General features: G+C 44.9%; 1 protein-coding gene across 2 annotated transcripts in view; it reads right to left on the bottom strand.

Annotated features, from left to right (window-relative positions):
- The window catches only part of DRD3 (dopamine receptor D3), a 36301-nt gene extending 13630 nt beyond the window's left edge, over window positions 1-22671 (bottom strand). For both annotated transcript variants that reach the window (XM_068545524.1, XM_068545525.1), the window contains exons 1-3: window positions 22402-22671; window positions 11620-11732; window positions 111-253 (exon numbers count right to left, since the gene is read on the bottom strand). In XM_068545524.1, coding sequence (XP_068401625.1) covers window positions 111-253; window positions 11620-11732; window positions 22402-22671 — 526 coding nt within the window. The remainder of the gene's footprint in view (window positions 1-110; window positions 254-11619; window positions 11733-22401) is intronic.
- Between the last annotated feature and the right edge of the window lie 3476 nt (window positions 22672-26147).

Here is a 26147-nt window from a genome sequence, read left to right as displayed (position 1 = left end):
ATTTGATTACACTGACCAGGGGTCAGACATTTCAGGGCTCAGCACCACTCACAACCATTCAGATGTGCTGTGAATCACGCCGGTGTTGGAAGTGGGGCCGTCACTGTTACCTGTGGTGTTGAAGCCAAAGAGCAGAGGGCAAGACACGGCAAAGGCCAGCACCCAGACAGCCGTGATCATGAGGGCCACGCGCCGACAGGAGCTCTGTCCTGTGCCATGTTGGTAGTGAACTGGCATGACCACTGCAGTGTACCTGTGAAAGGGAGGGGAGAGAGGGTAGACATGATGAGAAAGGTTCTAAAGACAAGTTGAAAGAGGTTACTAGAGAAATACTCAGGTTGATACATGTGGCAGGAGAAAAATAATTTGGTTGGAGAAACTAAGAGAGGAAGGGGTATTTGAGTGAACATAGCAGAACGGCTGAGACAAGATAGATGAAGTACTCATTGAGGGAGGTGAGCAGAGAAAGGGAGAAAGAATAAAAAGCATAGCGTAACAACACTGGGTTGCCGGAGAGCTTCTTACCAGTGCTGGTTGACGGCCCAGCATATCCCAGCCTTATATTCACACACCCTTAACCTTGAAGACTCTAGATGCTGGTTTGTGTGCCTTTACGTTCTCCCACAGTTTTTCAGATAATGATGGAACTGTGCCCAAAGAGGATGTTTAGCCCTGCCTGTATCCTAACATTAATTCTAACCCTTGTAGTGACAACTATTCCAAGTAGCAGAGATTTTGTAAATAGAGATGAGTAATATCCAATGAAGGCTTATTTTAAAATCAAGTTTTCATGCTGTCTTAGTCTGCTTGGGCTGCTATATCAAAAATACCATACACTGGGTGACTTAAGCAACAAATATTTATATTTCACAGTTCAGGAGGTTGGGAAGTCCAGCATCAATGTGCTGGCAGATTTGGTGCCTGGTGAAAACCCACTTCTTGGTTTGTAGACGGCAGTCTTCTTGCTGTGTTCTCACACGGTGGGAGGGCTCAGGGGAGCTCTCTGGAGTCTCTTTTATAAGGGCACTAATCCCATTCATGAGGGTGGAGCCCTAATCACCACCCAAACGTCCCACCTCCTATACCATCACATTGGCAGTTAGGATTTTAACATATGAATTTGGGGGGGGGGCACAAACATTCACTCTACAGCACATGTTTTTACATGGTCAAAGCACAGTTTCTTATTCTTGTTGGATATTGTTGTCTTTTCTGTGGTATATCCACACATACATTTACAGCTGCTTATTGGACTTACCTGCATGATTGCTCCATGGTTGTCCCAAACTCAAATTATCTGAAATAGATCTTCCTATTTCCCTACATCTCTTAATCTGCTTCCACTTCCTGCCTTTCTTCCAGACATCCACACCCAACACTCAGGCTTTTTGACTCTTCTTTGGCCCTTCCATATCATTTGCTCACCCATTCATTTAGCCTTTCATTCATTCAATATTTATTGAGTTCTTACTATATACCAGGTCTTATTCTGGAAATACAGAGATGTGCAAATGGGACATTGTCTCTGTCCTTACTGAGCTGGGAGTTGAGTGGAGTAGATGGATGAAAAAAATGCTAATATAAAATGAAGAGTATCATGAAGGAAGTAAGCTGGGTGATGTGTTTAAGGATAGCAGAGGATGTAAAGAAGGGGCAAACGACATAAGTGGGTAGGAAAACGAGTGGGGTGAGAGGGAGCCAGACATAAGGGAAGGTAGGAGAAGAACATTTTTGGCAGAAGGACAGCAGGTCCTGTAAATTTACCCATTATGGTATCGTCACCATTATCCATGCATTTCTTTTCTACCACTTTTACTCTGTGATGGCCACAGCCTCCTGGGTGGTCTCCTACTGCTAAGTCCCCAGATAGATTTCATCATGTCCCCCCCAACCCATGTTCCCCCCAACTCAGATGAAAACTGTCTGAAACAGGCATAATTCTAAGATGACCCCCAAGATTTAGGTACTGTAGAACTAGTAGAACTAGTAGAAATCCTGTGATTAGATTACAAATCAGCAGACTGAGTAAATCAAAAAGGAGATTATCTTGGGTGAGCCTGATTATCTTGGGTGAGCCCTTGAAAGGGACTGAGCCCTTCCTTAATTCAGAGAGATTCAAAGCATGAGAAATTACCCTCCTGGCCTGCAAGGGGCAAACTGCCATGTTTGGGAAAAGATCATTTGGCAAGGAACAGCAAAAGGCCTATGTGAGCTGAGAACAGCCCCTGGTTGACAACCACCAAGAAAGTGGGAACCTCAATCTTATAACTGCAAGGAACTGAATTCTACTGACGACCTGAATAAGTTTGGAAGACGAAAACACAAGTCAGCCTACACCTCGTTTTCAGCTTTGTGAGACCCTTAGCAGAGAACCTACCTACATGGTGCACAAACTTTTTGACCTGTGAGATTAAAAACGGATATAAAGTCACTACATTTGTGATAATTTGTTACACAGCAACAGAAAACAAATACAACGTCAATACTTAGCCTTCCTCAACATGACCCCAACTTGCCCAGCCAACCTGACCTCCCGTTGGACCCTGACACTTACATATAACTGCAGCCATACTGGCCTAGTGATGGGTTATCTTCAACAGTCTTTGTTCAATCCATTATTCCTTTTCCTTCCCTGGGTAGCTCATTTTTTCTCTCCTTTAATCCCAGATCAGCTCTCCAGTAACCTTCCCAGTCCTTCTATCTTACAGAGACCTCTAACTCTGAATGCATAGCACTCCTATGCCAATCAATCACGTTGCCCTTCTGCATGCATTATTGAACTTGCCTCATGGCTGGAGAGAGATAGACCCCATATGATTTAAGTTACTTAATGGCTGAAATCATCTTATAGCCTTGGTATTCCATATAGGTCCTTGTACAAAGCAAGTAGCAAGAAGCTGTTGACTGATTGCCTCATGGACTCTGAAGGCCTCCTTCCTCATAAGAGGACAATTCTAATCCTAGCCCAGCTCAAGGGATCTAATATATATAGTTGGGTCTACATATGCTCAATTTTTATTTATTTATTTATTTATTAATTATTGAAGTATAGTTGATTTACAATGTGTTAGTTTCAGGTATACAGCAAAGTGAATCAGTTATATATACATTCTTTTTCAGATTCTTTTCCCATATAGGTTATTACAAAATATTGAGTATAGTTCCTGTGCTATACAGTAGGTCCTTGCTGTTTATCTATTTTATATATAGTAGTGTGTATATGTTACTCCCAAATTCCTAATTTATCTCTCCCGCCCACCTTTCCCCTTTAAGCATAAGTTTTTTTCTATGTCTGTGAGTCTGTTTCTGTTTTGTAAGTAAGTTCATCTGTATCATTTTTTTTAGATTCCACATATAAGTGATATATGATATTTGTCTTTCTCTGTCTAACTTCACTTAGTATGATAATCTCTAGGTCCATCCATGTTGCTGCAAATGGCATTATTTCATTCTTTTTTTATGACTATTATTCCATTGTGTATATATACCACATCTTCTTTATTCATTCATCTGTTGATGGACATTTAGGTTGCCTTCATGTCTTGGCAATTGTAAATAGTACATATGCTCAATTTTTCATTGTCTCATCAGTGTCCAGGGAACCTGGAGGCCAGATGGAGAGCAGGAACCCCCTTAGCTCCTCTTGTGCACCTCAAGGCTTGGGGCTGAGGCAGGGAAGGACAGACCCTGGGCTGGAGGGGGTGGGGTACTGCTCCCCGATGCTCCTCCTATATGTGCCAGCCCCCTGACTCATCTGCCTCATATGCATCTGGCCTTAGAGTTCATGTGTTAACATGTGTATCCCCAAAGAGCAGCCTGAGAGTCAGCTCTGAGGGCTGAGATGGAGGCAGACTCTGCAGAACTTGGCCTTGGCACCCTAACATGTGACAGAGGTGGCTTCTTTGTCAAGAGGGAGAAATAGAGTCCTTATCTAATAAGGTCAAATTACGATCCCACCACCAACCTCAAGGAAGGCCCATGACAACCCAGTTCCCTTCTCCTGATGCACATACACTATAGATCCTCCCTTGAATCTCTAACTTGGCGATGAAGGAGCAGGGCAAGTAGCACCTGGCACTCCTCCAGGCTTCTCACTCTCTCAGGACTTCCGACTCTGCTGGGGCAGTGAGCTGGGGCTTCACGTCAAATATGTCAACCAGGGCCTGGCCCTTAGCAGTGATCCCTGAGGCACCGTGGAGGAGAGGCTGAGCCTGAAACCCCTCAGCTGTCCTGGCCAAACAGCTGATGAGGGTCAGGAAGGAAAGGTATGGCACACTTCTTCCTGTCCAGAGCTGTTGGCCTTCATTTACATAATGACCTTGGATGTAAAAGAACCCAGCCATTCCATAATTTGGTAGTGTGCTGCTAAGTGCCTAACAACTGGCTCTGCAGGTGGAAAAAAGCCCTAATTTATACCATTTGTCAATTTCTGTGGTACAAATACTCCCACCATTGTCCATTTCAAGTTACACCAATGGTTTAATAACTGGCTCAAAAAAGTAAAATTTTGCCAGTCAGTTCCCACTAGCCATTACAAGCTGACTCCAAGCCCACCACTGAATGTTGCACACTTTCCTAGATCCGCTTTAATATTCAGCAACTTCTTGGAGGCTCCCATTAATTCAATGAGTCAGTAAGTGTAGGGAGCACTGGCTCCATTTTATAAAGGACGAATCAAGGCCATAGAGAGGTTACATGATGAAATCAAGTTCCCACAGCTGGTGGTAGCCGTCTCCGAGGCCAGGTCTCTCCTGGGTGCCCTGCTCCCTGCCAACGGCACTGCAAGTCTCTGAGGCCTTACGGGGACAAGGGCTTCCTCAGGAAACGTGGCACTGAAAGGTGGTTTGTACTTTAAGAGCACCGCGGCTACCCAGAACTGAGTTTCCCCATCAATTAGCTTGATTCTATTAATTTCCCGGGGGTCCTGTTAAAACACATATTCCAAGGCCACACCCTTGGATACTTGTTCCACTCCAGAAGTTTGTATTTTTAACAAGCAAGTGCATCTTATAAGATTAGACAAGTTGGAGAAAGTCTGCATTAGGGAAAATTTCTGTGTCAAAACTCTTGTTAACTTGGGTAAGAAGTGAGAGATGAGACTACGTTTACCACTGTTACATTTATATATTTTTTCTTCTTAGTTTTAAAACATGATTAAACTTTTAGAATAAATGAGACCCCCCCCCCCCCCCCCCCCCCGCCAAATTTGTTTCCAGGGTGAAAAACGCCAGGAAGCTTGCCATCGGGGCTGAAACACAGAGGCTGTTCCGGCATTGGCCATCGGAGGGCACCAGAATGCAGCAAGAACCCAGCCAGCGCGGCGGGGTGAGAAGTTCACGGCTCACCTGGGGGCTCTCCAGGCCCCCAGTGGGGAGGCGGGGAGGGAAAGCTCGGCCCCCCTGGTTCCTGCAGCCCTGCAGGGACCCTGAATTCCAACTCAAGCAGACTGCTCAGCCTCTGATCTCCTCCCGAATCGATCGCAGATGACCAACCGCAGGCCAGGGCAGGGCTGGGCGTGGGCCCGATGCGCTCACCCGGCTCTTCCGGGTCTTCGGCCAGAGCGCGAGCGCGCGCGGCGCGTGCTGCCCAATCGCTGCCTGGCCAGCCGCCTCCCTTTGAGCTCCTAGCTTTTTGGGTCTTTTCTGCCGGAACGCTGGCAGTGTGCTCAGTGGGTAAGTCAATGGACCTTGGAAACAGACTGATTAGCGTCTGAATCCCGCTTGGCCTGCCGCTGAACCTTGTGACCGTGGACCACAGATTTGACTTCTTTGAGACCCAGTTTCCTCATCTGCATAAGGGGGATAATGAGTCCGCCTGATAGGGCTGTTATGGGTATTGAATGAGATGATCTCTGGGAAGTTTTTCAGCACAATGCCCGGTTCATATTAAGCATTCAAAAAACAGTATTGGGCTTCCCTGGTGGCGCAGTGGTTGAGAATCTGCCTGCCAATGCAGGGGACGCGGGTTCGAGCCCTGGTCTGGGAAGATCCACATGCCGCGGAGCAACTGGGCCCGTGAGCCACAATTACTGAGCCTGCGCGTCTGGAGCCTGTGCTCCGCAACAAGAGAGGCCGCGATGGTGAGAGGCCCGCGCACCGTGATGAAGAGTGGTCCCCACTTGCCGCAACTAGAGAAAGCCCTAGCACAGAAACGAAGACTCAACACAGTCATAAATAAATAAATAAATAAATAAAAGAACGTGAATTTCTTAAAAAAACAAAACAAAACAGTATTATTACTATTGTCATTATTACTGTGCTAGCCCAAGGGATCTGTGATTGTTCATATCAGTGAGTTTAGGGGTGTCTTCCCCTTATTCCTGATTATCAGGGAACATTAAATTTATTTATTTCTCAAACAAACAAGTATACAGCACTTTCTAGGTGCCAGGCAACTGTTCAAAGTCCTTTACAAACATTAACTCATTTACTCTTCGTAACAACACTTTTGCTCTGATCTCCCCTAAACAGGTAAGGGAACTGAGGCCCAGAGAGGTTAACTGACTTGCTCAAGTTCACCTTGCTATTAAGTGAAAGAGCCAGGATTTCCAGCCAGGCAGTGTGACCCAGAGCTAGGGGCCCAGAGTAGGCTAAGCCTCTGAGAAGGGCAGTGAGCTGGAGTAGAAAGAGGCTGGCTGAATCCCCTCTCCTGCACCCACCAGCTGTGTGGTCTGGGCAAGGTTACCCACACAGTCTAGTCTTAAGAATCCTTACCTGTAGAGTGCGGGTAATACACGTACCTTGCTGGGATGTCGTGAGGGTTAGCGATAATGACAAGCTCTTGGTGCCTGGCACGTAGTACATGCTAAAGAAATGGTAGCTATTTCTACCGCTGTTGCCTTTAGATTCACTCAAGTTAGGATTAGCACAGAGGTAGCCAGGGCATTGAAGACAGGAAATGTTGACTGGTTTAGTCCCAGGAAATAGCACCTAGAGAACTGGGTGCCGGTATGACCAGAGGCCCCTCCCTTGGTGTCCCATCCCCGCCTCCACCAATGAAGGGGCCAGACAGACGGGTGGTGTGGGAGTTCGGAGACTCAGGTTCTAGTTTCAGACCTAAGAGGCTACGGGTCCCCGTGGGGGCATTTAGTTTAACTCATTTCTGCACAAATAAGTTAAACTCTAACGCCCCTTCCGACTCCCAATTCTGTGACGGGGGTTCGTGGGATTGTCACTCCGCTGAAGATTTCAGGATCCTCACAGAATTCGACCTCTGCCTGAGGCCCTGTCCCCAAGTGGGAGACGTGTGTGTGTGTGTGTGTGTGTGTGTGTGTGTGTGTGCGTGCGTGTGTGTGTGTGTGGGAACTGAGGAAGGTGCGTCCCGGGGAAGCGGCAGTGGGGGAGGAAGGAGGCTGGGCTGGGTGGGAGGACCTGAGTCTAACTCCCCGCCTGGGTTTAATGAGCCCCCAAGCTCTGTGAGGGCTGCTTTTCACCACCTTTTATTTGGTCAGACAGGGGGCTCAATAAATCTTTAGTTCTGTGGACTCCCCTCACGGAATGGTTGAAGGAGAAAGCTTTTTGCAAATGACTAGAAAGCCCTTTGCAAATATAAAGTGCTTATTTAGATGCAAACTAAAAATCCAAGGTGCCTGTGACTCATCTGGTACCTATTGTGCTCGCTGCAGAGACGCGGAGGCTTGCCTGTGTGATGGGTGCCGTTTGAGAGCCACTTAAAGAACTCCCTGGTGAATGAATTTGGTTGCATTATTCCTGGGCTCCTTGCGGAGGACTCGAATTCTCACCGCTTGCTCGGATCTTGTCCTGCTCCTTTGACACTTTCTCAGCCCTCTCCCTGAGTTAGTTCTGACCCAGGATGTGGCGGGAGGGGGCTGCCCTACTGGGAGGCAAGGAGCCAAGGGCGGGTTAGGGGGTTGTGCTCACCCACTCTGCTTTTTAAAAAAGAAAAGGTGGCATTAATCCCAGCATCCAGAGCTATGCCTACGAATCTAATGACAATGGCATTACTTGCTTTCAAAAACCCTTTTATCATTTCCTTTTCTTTCCTATCTCTTACCACCCTGTTATTACAGATCAGGGCTTCATGACCAAAAAATGCTGAATCCATTTGGTCAAGTTTGTCAGACGGGTGACTAGCATTGTGTGAAGACCAAAGGTCTGCATGAATGACTGCATTTTTAATGAATTGACCAACTATTTGGCATCCCATGAACAGAATTTAATGCTGTGTACTGCAAACTGCTGTGAAGGATAATGGAGACGGCTTTTCCAAGGCCTATTTTCAGTCCTAGAAGAGAAAGGAGGCTCCATTTTGAAGTTTGGTGAGGACTGGTTCATATAGACCTACAGGCCAAGAGGGGTGCATCCTTGTCCTTTGCGGTCTAAGGCAGGACTTGTTCCTCAGGTTGCAGGTAGGTGAATGCTATGCATTCTGGGAGTTCTCCCTGTATGGGACAGAAGCCAGTTCAAGGTTTGTTCTTGTTGGTTGTGTCTACTAGGTGGTGCAAGTAGAAGCGTGTGTTAAGCATGACCGCTGCCAGCAAAATGGTGCTTTTGTGCAAGTTACAAAAAGATACCCTCTCCTGGCTGGTAAAGGGCACCCTCTCTTGGTTTACTCAAGGCTTGGCAATGAAGCCCTTGGCTGAATTCAGTTCCCACACTCCAGTGCACAGCCTGTACAGCCTCACCTGCCAGCCGCATGTGTGAGAATGTGTGTGGGTGGAGCGTATAGACACACTTTCCAAGATGGTAGACGGTAGGGTTGGAACTGAAAGGCTGGGAGGGGTCTGTCCCAGAGTCTCTTCTAGAAGCTCTCTTTATACAGTTCTTCCCTCCCTCCTCCAAGGCTGATCTGATCCTACTCTCTCATGTCCTTTCTGAAGGTGCATATTTGTGGTATAAGCATTGGCTACCCTCAGGCAGGGACCACCGGATTCAGGATTCAGTTAATATTCCCTTTTTTTTTTGGCCGCGCCATGTGGCTTGCAGAATCTTAGTTCCCTTACCAGGGACTGAACCTGTGCCCTCGGCAGTGAAAGTGTGGAGCCCTAACCACTGGACCGCCAGGGAAATTCCCTGGTTTAATATTCCTTGTTCAAAGCTCTGTAATAGGCACAGCAGGGAGATTCACAGGTAATGAGGAACTAGGATGATATAATAGTTTGGGGTGGTGGAGGTGATGATCTAGCAAACCAGATGCAGTCTCTTACTTCTGTAAATGATATATTTCTGAAAGCACGTACTAAAACATGTACTAAATGTCCGGAAATCACACAAAAGACTTAGATGTTATTGGAGGAATTCTGTTCTCAGAGAGCTAAAAATATTATAAAATCACTAACTATCCCTTCACTGTTTAACAGCTTTATCAAGATATAATTTGCATACCACACAATTCATCTAAGTATACAAATCAGTGTGGAATTTTTGGGTATATTTACAGAGTTATGCAACTGTATCCCTTTTTTTAAAAACACATTCTTTAATGGTATTAGTTTCAGCATTATGGACACGTTCTTTAATTTTGCTTCTCAGGGTAGCCAATCAAGTAATAAAAGTCAAGTGATAGCCAAGCAAATGATAAAAGTCAAAAGACCACCGAGTTGACTGGTTGGGTTTGCAGTATCACTAGAGGATAGGGTTTTCATGCCCATTCTTTGGTTACACACATGCAAGGAAGTTTAGGGCTATTGATACAGAGGGCACAACAGTGGGTCACGTGAATGTCACACTTGGGGACGTGAGGAGGACGTGCATTAGGACTCCTGCAAAGGGAGCCTGGAGATGCCACAACATGGTTACAGAGGAAGCACTGTGAGAGTACAGGGGAGACTGAATTAAGCTGTAGACATTTGGAAGGGCTTCACGGAAAAGGGGGCCAGTGTGATCGGCCTTGGAGCATGAGAGGGCTAGAGGGCAACCCAGAAAGAGATGAGATTGAAAAAGTAACGTGAGGCCATATTGTGGAAAACTTTGAATCTTAGGCTGTGAAGGTAACTTCAGTTTTTATTCCACAGGCCAGGGAGACACTGAAGGGTTTTGAGTAGGGCAATAGACATTCGGGCTTTACTTCTGGGGGAATAATTCTGAGAGTGGTTGAAGGGCCAATTAGGAGGCTGTGGCAGAAGTCTAGGTGGGAGGTCATAGGAGCCCAAAATAAGCAGGTGAGGTAAGAAAGGAAAGATGGGTCACATTTAGAAAAGCATTTCAGAAATAGAGTCTGTAAGCGTTGATTGCTTAGATGTGGGAGATGAGGAAGAGAAAGGAGTCGAACAAAATCCAAGTTTTCAGAAGAATGATGTTGTCAGTTAAGAGATCATCAAGTCAAGATGGTTCGGTGCGGTGATGGTTTGATGGTTTGGTTTTTAACATTTTGTCTTGTAGGAGCCAGTGGTATATCCAGGCAGTAATGTGGTCTGGACATCAGGGGAGAAATTAGGGGTGAGGCTGGAGATTTGAGGAGGCTTAGCACAAAGCCTACGATTGTTAACTTGGAGTCAGATAGACATGAATTCAAATCCTGGCACTGCTTCTTATCAGCTGTGTGACTTTGTGCAAATTCCTTAATTAGTCTAAGAAGCTGGAAATGAAGATAGTAATAGCACCTGAGAGTTGTTGTGAAGAGGAAATGAGTTAAGGCTTTGTCGTGCCTTAGCACGATGTGCTAAATTCGCAATAGATGGCGGATTTTATTTGGGGTCACCTGTTGGAGCTGTGGAGTGGATGGATAATATTCCTGGGAGAGACTGTAGGAAAAGAAGAGGTGGACGGGGACTCGGAGAAGGGAAGATCGGAGGCTGTTGATTGGCAACAGGGGCCACAAGCTCGAAAGCGACTGCCTTTCCCCAGGGCGCTCAGTGGGCCCGGAGATGTCCTTGGGGGCCATGGCAGATCTAAGACTCAGGAAGGGGAAAGGGAAAGAGGAGAGGAAACTGAAAGAGAGGGGAAGAGAGGAACAGAGGTCCCCAGAGCCGGGGCGGTACACTCTTAGGGACAGAGAATGATGTTACTCTGGTGGAACACACGAAGGCTCTAGTCAAAATCACAGAAATCCACTCCAGCAACCAAAAGGCAATTCTAAAAAACATTTTTCTTTACTTGTTTTTCTTAAACTCTATGAAGGAAATAAATAAATAGGGCACAGCCACATTTTCTAAAATTACCATTCTCCACTCCTCTCCCCCCCCTCACAGGTACTCCCAAGCTCCCAAGCTTTCCTCTCCGCTCTCTGTCTTTCACCCCTGCTCTCTCTATCTCCCTCCCTTTGCCAAAACACAATAACAATAGGAACAGTCTCTCCTGTGTCAGCTCATCTCACCTCTTTGTCCCCCTCACCCTTTCTCCCCACAAAAAATTAGGAATCACAAAAGCCCCAAGGGTGGTGGAAAAGCAAAACCAGAATCCTCTGGGGGAAAGGAAAGCTCATAGGATAGTTATTTCTCTCCTGTCACAGGAGTTTCCTCTCACCTATAAACCATCGCTTAAAAGAAAAAAAGGAGAAAAGAAAATGTCCCAGTTAAGTTGTACATGGCAGTGACCCCAGTGCCCTCAGATGCGAAGCCTGTGCCTTGAATATAGCAAGAGCAGCTTCCCTAGGTGGTTTCCCTCGCCACCTGACCTAGGCCACCTCTCTCCTAAGTCTGGAAGGGAAGCCCAGCCTTACCTGTCGATGCTGATGGCACAGAGGTTCAGGATGCTGGCTGTACACATCATGACATCCAGAGTGACGAAAACATCACAGCAAACTCGGCTGAAATTCCAGACTCCACCTGTCACCTGGGTATCAGAGACAAGGATGTTAGTGTTTCCCCCCAGCGAAGAGACAACAACCCACTCGACTCTACCACCTTCCATAGGCTGCCCTGCACAGACGCAGACATGCCCTCCCTGTTGGTACAACATCATTACCAAGGGTAGGCAGGCATCGAGGGAATGTCCGGCTGCCCAAGACAGGTCGCCCAAGAAAGGACAAATCCACAGAATGTTAGCGCTGGAAGGGATCTTCCAAATCAATTAGTCCAGCATTTCTCAAAGTGGGGTCCACAGGGGGGTACTCATGAAAGATGTAGATTTCTGAACCCTTCCTTAGACCTCCTGAGTCACAGTCTCTGGATCTGGGGCCCATGAATCTTCGTTTTTAAATAAATAAACCCCCCTGTCTCCCATCACACCAAGGTCTGTGAATTGCTGATCTGGTTCAAACTCAGGAGGCAACTAAAGCTCATCATGGTTAAGTGATACGCCCATAGATGCACAGCTGAGAGTGAAAGAACTTGGGTGACTGCCAGATGTGTGCACCGTGCCAAAACTGCCTCTCTGAAGCCCTCCGCCCAGTGGAGAGCTCACCATGTACCAGGAAATAAACTGAGAACACATTTTTCATAAAACTTACCTCCAAAATGAAAATCTATCTGGCTTCCGGTTTTGAAGCTTTAACAACATCTACAAGAGCCTATGTAAAATAAATCTGTGCCAGTGTGCCTGCCTTCGTCACCATGGTCCCACTCACCAAGAGGTCAGGGGGAAGGTGTGTCCAGGGCATTGGAAAGGGGCCCAGATCCTCTTTACTATTCACGGAATCACTGAGGATGGTTCTGACCTCACGCATTTACACATGTGTTCCAAGCTCCATAACTCCTCCGAGTAACACTGATAAGTAAGTCAGGAATTTAGGTAATTTAAGTTATATTCTAGCACATTTCTATTTTATTTAAAAATTTTTTTACATTACCTAATTGAGCCAGAGAGATATGCTAGGGAGATTATCACTTTCATCCACAAATGCCACTCTTGGGGCCCCAAGGCTTTTGTGCATTTGCCAGCTTCCTGCCCTTGGGGCTGCCATTCTTGGGCACCACGGTTCTCAAGGGGAAACCTGTGAAGCTTTGTACCCCAGGCTGTAGCTGGGTGTTCATGTTATCTCTGCTGGGCAGGCCCAATGGCTATTTAAGAGAAAAGGGAGTGAAACATAGGTACAGTAGCCTCTGAAGTGGCTTCTCAAGGAAAAAAACTACAAATAGTAGTGCATGAAGATGCTGTTGGCCCTCTGTCTAATTTTTCTCATCCAAGATGCTGGTTATATCACCAGGCCACTTGACTATACATCATTGTTTTATGGCACTAATGCAAGTTCCTGAAAGGCTCTCTCTCTTTCCCCTTCCCTACTAATTTCTTTCCCCTTAGATTTATTTCCTTTTCAGCATTTGATCTTTTCCCTATATTTGGTCATTTCCAAGCTCTATTATGAGAAACTCTGACCAAAAATATTTTGTTTAAAAGCAACAATGAAAAGTTCAAACTCGTGATGAAGTCATCATTTTTGTTCATTTAGTTGTGGATTTACTTTCTCTCTTTTAGTCCAACCATTTGGCTCTATGTAAATAAAAGCCTAATATGAATTTTAAAGGAATTCTGAGAATGAAAACTTTTTTAAAGGGACATATATAGTCATAACACAATGAGAGGAATGAGGAGAATAGAAGATGGTTTTGCTCAATCCACAGGACAGTTGTATGCTGTAAAAGCTTCTTGCAAAAGGTAAAATTTGTATACTAAATCTCTTTTAACATATGTTTACTATGCAATTTACATCTTAAATTGGGGAAAACCACTTTTTTTTTTGCAAAATTGTGAGTGCCAGTTTGTGTACATATGTTGGGGGACAGTGTAGGTGAGAGAGGATCATTAGAACAATAGAAAACTGCAGGCTTGCTGGATGTTCTGTTTGTTCGTTCATTTGTTTGCTCATTTGTCCATTCATTCATTCATAAAGCAAGTGCTTGTGAAACTCCTAATACTTAGTTCATTGGAGGAGGGTATGTTATGTGCTTTAAATTTTATTTATTTATTTATTTAATTTATTTATTTTTGACTGTGTTGGGTCTTCATTGCTGTGTGTGGGCTTTCTCTAGTTGCGGTGAGCAGAGGCTACTCTTCGTTGCGGGTGTGTGGGCTTCTCATTGCAGTGGCTTCTCATGTTGTGGAGCGCAGGCTCTAGGCGTGCTGGCTTCAGTAGTCGTGGCTCGTGGGCTCTAGAGCGCAAGCTCAGTAGTTGTGGCGCACGGGCTTAGTTGCTCTGCGGCATGTGGGATCTTACCAGCCCAGGGCTCAAACCTGTGTCCCCTGCATTGGCAGGCAGATTCTTAACCATTGCACCACCAGGGAAGCCCTGTTACGTGTTTTAAGAGGTTTTTTAAAAAGATCTTCAGGCCCTGTTCTTGAAGAGAACTGGAGAAGCAAGGCATTCTTAAATAAAGTAGAGATCATCATGAGATCCTAAAATCGTTAATACAAGCTAACATTTATTGAGAACTCAATCTATGTGTGTCACCAACCCATATGACCCATTCCAGAAAGTTCTATAACTTTGAAACATAGATTCTGATAACTCGATACCTGAATTTTTTAAAACTGTATATGCTCTTAAAGCTTTTTGAGGACAAATTATACACTTACTTGATAGGAGATTAAATGACTGCAACTTAATCAACCTGATAGGAGCAGGGACTTTTACTTGTTTGCTGCTGCATCCAGGCTCCTAGAGCAACGCCCAGCCTGCAAATATATTCTGACAGAACGAATGGTCTCTGACATAATCTGTGTTAATTCTAATAATTACCGATGTCTGAACTTTACATACATGGCCTCTATTGCTGATTATGGTCCTGTGAGAGAAGACTATTGTTATCTTCACTGCAGAGAAAGAAACTAAAGCTTGGAGAGGTTCAGTACCTTGCCCAGAGAGGCATGGCTATAGAGGCAGATGGGGCACTGGAATGTAGGTTGTTACACACCTGCTGTATGGGGGGTGTCAGGCGAGGAGGGGGCAGCTGTTGGGAAGGGATGGAAGTGGGTGGACACAAGGAAGAAGGAGAAAACCATGTGCCAAGGATTTTTGTGTGACAGACCGCGTCAACCCCCTTCTAGGGAATGAGACACCTCCTTCTGATTGCTTGTATCCCAGGGTTGTAGAAAAACAGCACAAAACAGTGGGGGCTACTGACTTTGGGGCCTAGTGAAAGTATGTACCTGGCAGATTTCTTTGGTCCCTGGTTTCTTGAGCCCCTAAGGACCAAAGCCCTCAAGCTGCCCTCTGGCTTCCAGGCCCCCACTGTGCTATCCCACTCTGGCTCTCCTCTCATGCTGTCTCCAACTCTGCCAGCAAAATCCCCATTCACTCCTTGATCTCAGCTAAGTGTCAAGAAGACAACAACCTGATTAGCTAATTTAAGTAATTCCCGCTAAGGTGCCATCACTTGGTTTTCCCTAATTGGTGGGATGTGTAATGGAAATACTTAAGTCCTCCATGCCAAGTAAATAATAGTGAACGATCAATAAAGAGCTGAAAGGGCCAAGAACATGCTAAGTAACTCTTACAGCAAGCAAATGAGGTAAATGTTCTCTCCAGTTTATAGATAAAGAAATGGAGTCTGAGAGGGGTTGAATAATTTGCCTAAGGACACACAGCTAGTAAAAGTAGCTGGAATTTCAAACCCTTAATATCGAACATTACTCTATTTTGCCTCTCAGAGGTCAGCACCCCGACATGCTGCTTCTGGGAAGTGTACAGTTTAACTCCATTCTCATATCACAGGAGGGAGAAGAGTTGGCATTGGTCCGTCTACCCACCCACATAGCCGGCGTTCACTGAGGGCCCATTATAGGGCTGATACCTTGCTGGGGTAGGTGTACTGAAATGAATTAAACCTGTTTTTGTTCCCAGGGCCTCAGAATACAGTGTCTGTGTGTTAGGGGGAGTCATGTGTGAATGGGAAGGGGTGAACTGAGGGCCCAGGAGATGGACACTAAGAAAATAACTATGATACAATATGATAAGTGCTGACAGTGAGATGAGTACTACAGAGTGTTGGGAGAACATGAAAGGTAAAGTGATTTTTGAAATTAAAGCAGAAGCAAAGCAAAGCAAAAAAAAAAAAAAATCTGATTGATTTAAGGCTTTTTAGAAACATGATTCTACCTTTTCCCTAAATTTCAATGAATAACTCACTTTGGAATTAAACAGCAGGCAGATGGTGTTACTCTCACTTGCTAATGAATATAACTAACTCCCTTTGGCAATACAGAAGGTGGGAGAAGCAAGAGTGTCTTCAGGTACTGAAGTTGGCTATTGATTTTCAACAGACACAGCCTAAGGCAGCATTTCCCAAATTTTCTGACAAGGCAGCATTTCCCAAATCACCTGAGGCTCTTGTTAAAATGATTCTTAGGCCCTACTCAGAATAATAAGTCCCTCCAGTGATTTTTGCTGCCTGGGAAGGTTGGGAAATGCTGGCTCTAGGGGGTGTGGGGAGCATGACTTTGTCCCTAAAGAATATATATATATATATATATATATATATATATATATATATATATATATATATATATATATATATATATATATATATCTGAGTCACTTTGCTGTACAGCAGAAATGAACGCAACATTGTAAATCAACTGTACTGTAGTAAAATTTAAAAAATATATATATATAAAAAGAAAGAAATGGTTGTCCCTAGAGCTCCTTAAGCATTCTTTATCCCTTGGATGCCTTTGGCCTCATAGTTCCTTCTCAGAAGAATGTTTTTAAATGCATGAAATAAAATACAGTGGATCACAAAGGATAGTGATTATATCAAAATATAGTTACCAAAGTTTTTTTAAAAAAGATATGTGATTCTTTAAGAATGCACTAAATGACAAGACCTAGTAGTTTCAAAGCACTGATGAGTGTAAATGGTATTTCGGGGTCTGCAAAAACTGTAATGCGATTTGAAAATATAAATATCTGTGATTTCCACTGGGGACGCTAAGGATTTCTTCTGCTGTGGGTTGATGCTGACATTCATAATTGAAGGAAGTGCTTCATTTCGGTTTAGTGAAAATAAAGAAGTAATTTTATTTATATCCAAGTTGATGGACTCCCCAGGTTAAGAACTCCTGTTCTAAGGGATGGATTTTTAGTTGTTTGGGGGAGATATCCAAGGAGCAAAGATGGAATTACTTCTCTAATTAGCCTCTTCATTCCATTTTTGTTTGCCGCATTTGAAATCCTTTTTTTTCTTCCTCCCTCCCTCCCTCCCTCCCTTCCATCCTTCCCTCCTTCCTTCCTTCCTTCCTTCCTCCTTTTCTTTTCTTTTTTTTTTGCAGGAGGGGATTGCTGTGGGGCAAAATAGGGTACTAAATGAGGATTTTTCACTTCTCTGAATCCCAGTTTCCTCATCTGTGAAATGGGGTTTTTACAGATTAGTGGTTCCTACCTGTCAGTTTGTAGCAGATGGCCAGCTGGCTGCACAAATCAGCTGGGGTGGGAATGGGCCTGGGACTAAGGGCTTGTTACAATTGCTATAGACTTTCAGGACCACCCCTAGAAATTCCGGTTTGGTAAATCTGGGGTAGACCCATCAGTCTGTATTTTGAACAAGCAGCTCCCCGTAATAAAGGTTGAGCTCAAAGCTGAGGTTCATGGGAGTCACGGAGGAGCTCTTTTAAAGTGCAGACCCTGAGGCCCATGCCCACAGAGAATCCCGGTCACTGGGATGTTCTTGAGGTTGGATCATACTTTAGAAATGACAGCAGAAATACTCTCCAAGCCCTTCCAGCTTTCATAGTCTTATGACTTCCATCAAAATCCAGACTTTGGTGAAGAGACCATGAGAAGCTCCTGCTTTTGTTTTCCAGTAGGGAGATTTTAAATTGCTATCATCTGGGGTTTTTTGAACAATGGTAAAATTCTTCTTAAAAAAGTCTTTATTTTTAATAATCAATATCATTACAAGTCCAAAGGCACCTGTCTCCCAAAACAGCACTGCCCCTTCCTGTCGTCACTCTCTGACCTTCGATCAGGCCCTCTATGGCGAGTTTCCCTGCCTGAACCCATTTGGCACTTTTTTGCTTGTTTATATTCCCTAACCCTCAAATCTTTTCTCCAGTCCACACTGGGACCCAAGTACCCTGAGCTGAGTATTCTAAATGTTCCCCTGGTTGCTTACGCTGCCTTTCTGCCCTGATACAAGTGTGTTAAACATCACAAAAGGTGCTTAACCGAGTGGAACAAAATGGAATGTTCCTGCTTAGAGAGGGAGCTCCAAACAGACTGCAGCTTCTAGAGCAGGAAATTAAAAACTTGAGAGGGAATCTGAGATAGAACTATTTGGTACAGAACAGAAAAGAGTTTTCATGAAAATGCTGCAAACTGAATTACAGAGATGGCCAGGCCAGGGCCCTCTGGAATATGATTTACTCTGAGGTCACCTGCAGGGTTCTTATCCTCAACTTCTCTGCTAGGCCTGAGGACTGAGGAAACTGAAGAAGGTCAGTGTACCTTCATGATGAGAATGGTACCAGCGAAGGCCACTGTGGTGCATACTTGCTGACTGTCTTCTTTCCTCTTTCCAATCGTCCTTGGATTCCACTGGGAATCCCTGAGATTCCTGAGCAGTTGATGTGTCCTATGGAAGGTACACATAACCTATGCTAAACTGACTATTCTATTCAGTGATTAGTTCAGAGAAAATCGTGTGCCATAAGCCAGTCCAATCCAAGTACATCTTGACACTTCTACTAGAAATTCTGGGACATGGATTTTCTCTTTTGCTGTGAATGGTGTGGTGCACACATGTGAGGTCTATAGCTTACCCTTTGCCTGTGGATAAGGTCAGTATATGGAAGAAGACAGAGCTGAGAGAACTGTAGAGAAATGGAACTGGAGCCCTGTTCAAATCGAGCCTGCAGTCCACCCTACCACAGGACTTTTAAACTTGCTGGTAGGAGAGCCAATGCATTCTGTTCATTGTTTAAGTCAATCGGAGTTAAGGTTTCTTTTACTTAACAATAAAATTGTCTAAACTGAGATATTTATAGATCACACTCTTTAGGTATCGAAGCATTTTTTCAGTTGATGACAGTTGAGCCTAAATCAACCTTGTGAGGTAGGGAAAGTGTAGTTGTCACTTTCATTTTATTCATTTAACTCCACGCCTTCTGACTCCCAATTCTGAGTTGTTCTCATAGCACAACCCTGCATCAGAATAACATTCATCCCAGTGAATTCCAGCAGAAGCACAAAGTTATATGACATTTTATTGCCTACATCACCCCCACATCTTCTTTTTTAATAAAACCCACATTTTCACTTTTCCTTTTCTATCCTCCCTTGCATCTAAAAGTGGCCTTATGTTCCAGGTCTAGCCAATTAGACAAATGAAGTTCCTTAGGGAGATGCTTCAAGCCACTCCAGGGAAAGGGCTTTTATTTACTTTTTCTTTTTCTGCTGTCCCCACCCATCCTATTTTTGGGTATGGCCATGATGCTTGGGGCTATGGCAGCCCTCTTGTGAGTAGCATGAGGAAGTGGGTTTGCCAAGGATGATGAACAGAAAGAATGGGAGTCTGGTCCTTGATGACACCTGAAGCAGCTGAACCAATACCAACAGAACTCCTTCCTCCAGAATTCTGTTTATGTGAGAAAAGTAACTCCTATTTGTTTAAGCCACAGTGAGTCAAATTTTCCAATATTTACAGTCAAAACATAACTCATATATACCGGTGTCTGTCATTATGAGCCAGTTTTCCTCTGAAGGAAGGGGTCTGGCCAATGTGAGCCAATATTCCCTTCAAACAAGATGGATACATTCAAATCAAAGCACAGGAAGCTAGGAATTTGACAGCCAATTTGGCCCCCTCATGGTGTTCTTCTCATGTTTGTTCTGTCCTCCTGGGGGCCCTCAAACCTCCAGCAGTCTCTGTGGTCAACACTGCATCCTTTCCTCTTTTCAAGGGAGCTCTGTGGTATGATCTTCTAATTACTAGACCACCTACTCATCATTAGGACAAGTTAGTGAGAGTAATACTTTTTGCTCTTCTCTGAGACATGTGAATTTATGTATTCACGATCACTTTGAGAGCTCAAAGTGCTCTTTTCTCTTGTTAAAGCACCCAGTCTACTTCTGAGGTCCACAGAAAGCAGGCAGGCATTTAAGACTAAGGGAAATATACAGACTGGGGTGGGATAGGGAGACCTGATCCTTTGGAATAGAGCCTTCTATTAACTTAACTGGTTGTCTGTTAATGATGGCTACCTAACGTCATATTCTGTCTTTTATTGAGACAGACCCTTAGTTGACTGTTGGGGAAAGTGACGTAGAGATACTAAGCTGCAATTACTAGAGCCTTGAAGCAAGTGGGTAGGACCAAAAAGAGGTCGCAAAGCCCATTTCCCAGTGGAGAGATGTCTCTGCTCCCCCAAATCTTTTTTGTATGATTTTAGACTTATGTGACCGTACTCTTGATTACTGAACACCTACCTGTTATAAATAACCTGTTGGACAGAGGGCATCTTGGTTTTAATGGGGGGAAACAAGAGCTCCACCAGAGCTCTTCTCACAGGGGGAAACCCATAGATACAACCTGCAGAGAGTCCACTACGGCCTTTGGCAAGATCTCATGCTGGCCCTCTGTTGCTCAGTTGCTCCTCTACGCTCAGCAGTAGAGTGGGCGTACCACCCATACTGGCAGGTGTGGCTAGAAGGGGATGCCAGGGGTATCTAGTGTGAGAAGGTCACAGTGTCCATCTCCTATACCAGTATCTACAGAGGTTTGCCAATATAATCCATTCAGAGTCCTGGAAGCAATCACAAATGAACAGCCAATGAGTGCCCTGAGTGCACAGACACCAAAAGCCTGGTTTTATTTCAGAGGCAATTAAAATGCTTATCTGAGTGAAGGTTCTCTTCCTGCCTTTCTTTCTGACATTCATCCTTCTGGCAGACTTAAGAATCCTTGTAATGCATAGGGATGGACAGAAACACTTTTGAGCAGGGTGTGGTGGTGTTCTGAATCACTGACTAATCCATCCACACTCGGTTGTAGCACCTAAAGTCTGCCTCATTCTTGAACAGAAACATCATATACTTCTAACTCCTTTTCAGTATCATTATTAAAAAATAAAATAAAAGTAAATAGTTCATTGTAACAATAGATGTAGCTGCAGATGGTATAAGCAGGAATGGCCCATCTAACGCATACATTGCAGACCGGATTCATTTAATCATTCATACATCAAATATTTATTTAGTACATATTATGTGCCAGGTAGTATGTTTGGACTACAGGGAAAAAAAGAACAAAGACATAGCTTCTGACTTCAAGGATGTCTCAGCCTAATTGGGTTGACAGAAAAGTCAAGATAATTACAAGACCCTTTGACATCAGGATAATCCTAACTGGGAAAAATTAATGCATATTTTTTTCTCTGAGTATTCCCTTAGCCTTTAAATCTATCCCAATCAGCCTAGTTGTTTTTATTCTTTTCCTTTCCTTTTCTATCTCCTTGATTTCTTTCCTTAATGTCTCCCCATTGAGATCATAAGTCTAATTTTAGTTCCCAGTCATTCTTTAATATGGTTACTCGCCTAAGCAGTCTATGTTCGAGGTTTTGGCTCTCCTGTGATATGTCATACTTAATTAACTGTCATCTTCACTATTAATATTAACTGAGATATTAACTTGATGAATTTTAATTTCTCTTAATCATGGCATCATTTTGAGCCTTCATTGGATACCTTTTTAGAATGATACACAGTGCAGAGGAGAAATATTAATAGGATATTAAGGGTTTTAAAAAAACCTCTTTAGTAATTGCATGTTTTCCTGGTAGGAATATCTGTTTCTTGAACAGGTGTAGGCACCCTGATTTCCTTGTTAGCAAATGGATGTTTTGTCTTGATCACCTCCTGACTCTGTTTTGCACTTTCAAATGAAAATACTTTCAAATTAAAGAAATGTTTCTCTCCGGCAGAATTCTCCAGGGTCTGCTGCGTTATCTAACTGGTGAGGGAGGCACCAAAAATATAAATTTGGTCTTTTCCTTTGGAAGCAGAGTCTGCAGAGAGCTGGTACCCAGGAGGAAAATGCTGAGTCCGAGGGCAACTGAACCATCAGAAGTCTGATCTATCTGCAGACTGTTCTTGCTCTCTTTTCCTCTCATTCAGTTAAAAAAGAAAATTGTTTTTTTTTAAAATTAATTCCTCTGCCCCTACATGCCTCCTGCACATCGCCACCCCTATATACATTGAAACACTGTTGAGGATGGCCACTGGACTGCTCCCACCCCAACCCCCGTGTCTTTGCAACATGACTGGCACAGAGAGTAAGCCTGGTGCATTTCTAGGACAAGTCCCATCACTCAAGTCCAGTCACCTGGATGCTGGAGGCCTGGGGAGAGAATCATTCCCAGCTCCCTGGTTCTGACGTGGGCAAGTGATGCTGGAATAATGCTGCTCTCAGGACCTTCAGTTCCCTCATGAAAGGGAGAACGACAGGAGCTCTCCTTCCCTCCCTAGACCCTGGATCATGGCAGGGAGCATTCTGACCCCAGACGCCGGGAGCTCACGGAAGACAAAGACAAGCACGGTCACATGGGCAGCTTGCACTTGCGACCTACTCACCTCCAGGTACACCACCCAGGGCATCACCAAGGTGGCCACCAGCAGGTCTGCCACGGCCAGGCTCACCACCAGATAGTTGGTGGTGGTCTGCAGGGCCCGTTCCTTCAGCACGGCCACACACACCAGACCATTTCCAAAGATGATGGCCAGGATGAGCACGCAGTAGGAGAGGGCGTAGTAGGCATGTGGGCGGGCCCGGCTGGCCCCGGTGGAGTTCTCTGCCGCACACGTGGTGTTGATGTGGCCCCCCAGCTGGCTGAGAGGCGCCATAGCCCGGAGGGAGAGGAGGGACCCCGACGCGTTTCCTGGGAGGAGATAGAAAACAATGTCGGTCAAGTCAGACTCTTTGGAGCTTGGCTGCTTTGGGTACATTTTTTGATTTTTTGATTCGATAAATATTTTGTTGAGCACTTTCTATATGCTGGGCACTATTCTAAGCCCTGGATATACAGCAATGAAAAAAATAGATAAAAATCCCTGCCCTCATGCAGCCTCCATTCCAGAGAAGACAGTAATAAACAAGATAAATCCAAGATGTGGTATGTTTGATGATGACATGTATTTTGGAGAACAAAAAATTAGGGAAGGGGGTGAGGACAGGGTGAGGATGGTGTGTGTGTGAGCACTTGGGTAAGCAGGAAGCCCTCATGGAGATGGTGACAGCTGAGTCACGACCTGGAGGACCTGAGGAAGCCCACTGTGCTGATGGCCGAGCGGGAGGAACGGCAGGTACAAAGGCAGGGCGGCAGGGCGGCTGGCAGGTGGAAGGGACCGCAGGGAGGCCAGTGGAAAGAGCCGCGTGAGGCAGGGGCAGAGTGGAAGGGCGTGAGGTTGAGAGGTTGTGCTGGGCCGTTGAAAGAACCGTGCTTGGACTCTTGAGTGAGATGGGGGCTGTTGCAGGATTAGAATCCCAGCTCTACCACTTCCGAACTCTGGGGTCTTGGGCGTGTAACTTCACCTCTCTGAGCTTCAGTTTTCTCTTCTGTAAAATGGGGGAAATAATGGAACTCGTCCCACAGGGACTTTGTGAAGATTAAATGAACTATTACATATGGAAGACGTTGACAGCCACCCCCGACACCTAGAAAGCTATGCAAGTGTCAGCTCTTTTTCTCTGATTGGTCTGTTTCTCTTAGCTTCCCAGACCCTCTCCTTGTCTCCTCCCTCCCCGTCTCTCTTGCCCGCATTTGCCGTTCCCTGCCTCCCTTCACTTCCTTCAATCTCCCATTCTTTCTCTTGGGTCTTATGTAGCAGGACATGGTGGGTTTGGGAGACTGGGCTGTGGGAGAAAATCTCAAGAATAATGGGGTTTAGAGGCAATACAGTGGTTTTTATATTTAGGGAAAATCCATGTACCGAATTTTATTTGAAACCTCCTAACTTTTTTTTTTTTGGCTGCACCATGTGGCTTGTGGGATCTTAGTTCCCGACCAGGGATGGAACCCAGGCCACGGCAGTGAAAGGGCCCAGTTCTAACCACTGGACCACCAGGGAATTCCTGAAACCTCCTAATTTTTAAAGACTCATTACTAATTTAAAAAATATTTAAGCCTTATGAAGTCTCCCGTCCCCCTCCACCCCAAAATCCCACGTCCATGGGCCAATGACCCATGCATCACCAGTTTTCAATCTCTGACCTAGTCCAATGCCCTCACTTTTCAAACAGGGAAATTGAGACCCAGAGAGATGAGTAACAAATCTTAAGTCACAGCTTCTTAGCGGCAGAACTGGCATGCAGGCCTTCCAACACCCTCCTTTGACATCTGAAAGCCATAGCAACTGTCACATCACTAGCCCACTGGGAAAAGCCAATCCTCCAACCGTGGGGACTTTGGACATAGCGTGGGAAAGGCAACAGAGCCCATTGGTTGCCCCCATGACACCAACCTGTTGGGGCCAGAAGAGACCCTGGGCTCTTAAAGCCAGGTTTGTGCGTGTCTGTGGGGGCCAAAAGGCATTGTGTCCTGAAGAAAAATATGGAAATGACTTAGTGCCAAGGGTAGCCGTGCATCAAAGCCACATGCTGGGGGAAGCGCAAGGCTTATAGCCTATGGTGTGACCCTGAGACTTGGGTAAGAGTGACTCCTGCCCTGGGCTCTGTGCTTCCGAGGGCTTCACATTGGACCCCATCTAGTCATATCCTTCCTAGAGGATGAGGTCATGCTCTCCCATGGCACCAAGGAGCAGATCCATCAAGAGTCCACACTCCCATTCTAGACCATACTCTTGGTACCAAGATTACAGGATTCTCTGCCCAAACTGCTTGGAGCCTATTTCTAGGGCAGCACCAGCCTCATTTCGGATCTGTCACCCTGAAGGAAGACTGTGGCATGTATGTGTGGGACCCATGGGCTCCAGGGGTGGCTGTTTGGAGGAGCTCAGATGAATAGCTTGGATGTAGCCCAAGGTGTGGAGAGAAGAGGACAGAGTCCCTGGGACAGGATGTCGGGTGAGGCAGCTTCTCCTGCCCTCTCACATTTTGTGTGGAACTCTTAAGGCCCAGGAATCCTAAATTCAAATCTGGCCTTCCAGATTGTTAAGAAGGTGCCTTTATCAAGGCAGGAGGAGTAAACATTTCATTCAATGGTGTTTGTTAATTATAACTAAAATATTTAGACATGGAGTATATGGGCCTCCATGGGAACTCTTGCCCCAGGCTGTGGCAGAGGTAGAGGCTGGCTTGGTGGCCAGGATTTGCTCTCAATTCTGCTAACTGCTGCTCTCCTTTGATTAGGAGATTGGCTTAATCCTGGCTGTCATTCTGTATGCCATTTTGAATGTTTCAGCCTGGAATGTGAAAGTGTTAAAATGAACAAATAATTGTAAGGGGCGAGTGATTTGGAATGAATTCAGAGAATTGTTTAAAAAAAATTGTTCTTTCTCTTGGCACACTGTTTGCACTAAATATATTTTAAAGCATAATAATAATTTTTGATAATAATTATAATTTTCTCATTATTCAGAGAAGGGCAGCCACTACCCCGGAGATAGCACTGTTGCTGCCAAGAGCTTCTGGAAAAATACAAAGCTTTCTGATTGTTCAAGGATATTTTCACCTTCGAGGCAGGCTCAGGCCCAGAACGCCTTTCCTTCTGCAACTGGGCCACGTTGGAAATCAATGGCCAGAAATCACTCTCTCCTAGGGTCTGTAGTTGGCTCATGATGTCTTAGCCTCATCTTCCCTGTCAGGTAGGAGGGAGGCATAAAACCTTGGGATATTTGTTACCATCTTGCTGGACATTTTACTCTGCTGAGGTTTGACAGCTACTTAAAAATAGTACAGCTAAGTGTCAATGACTAACTATACGAAGGGAAACCCTCAACTCTGAAAATCAATTCTGAGCCTGATGTTGGGCTCACCATTGCATGAGTTTCTGATTTACTTATTTTTTGCATTGCACTGTCTCTGCTCTTAGATTCTTTAGAGCAGCAGGTGGGGGTAAGCCTTGGTTGCCCAGGCAGTTCCTGATGAGTTGTGGGTGTGGGAGATGAAAGCAGAAAATGAGTGAGATGCTAGATTACTCCCCACTTTTCAGCTTCATTGTTCCAACTTCCTCCCTCCTTAGATTAAAAAAAAAAATTTTTTTTTAAAAGCATTGCTTATATAACACAGAACTGGGCTGGGTTTTCTCCTTTCTTTCTCCTTTCGATAGATATGCTACCAGATAGTAAACTGGTCTCAGGTAGGAGAAGTAAAGAGCCTGGAGAATTCATTAACTTGATAATCACTCTCTGAGTAATTCATA

This window comes from Eschrichtius robustus, chromosome 6 (genome assembly GCF_028021215.1).
Source record: "Eschrichtius robustus isolate mEscRob2 chromosome 6, mEscRob2.pri, whole genome shotgun sequence".
In the NCBI taxonomy this organism is placed as follows: Eukaryota; Metazoa; Chordata; class Mammalia; order Artiodactyla; family Eschrichtiidae; genus Eschrichtius; species Eschrichtius robustus.
The sequence above is the reverse complement of the archived record's forward strand: the minus strand, read 5'-3'. Positions and strand labels throughout refer to the sequence as shown.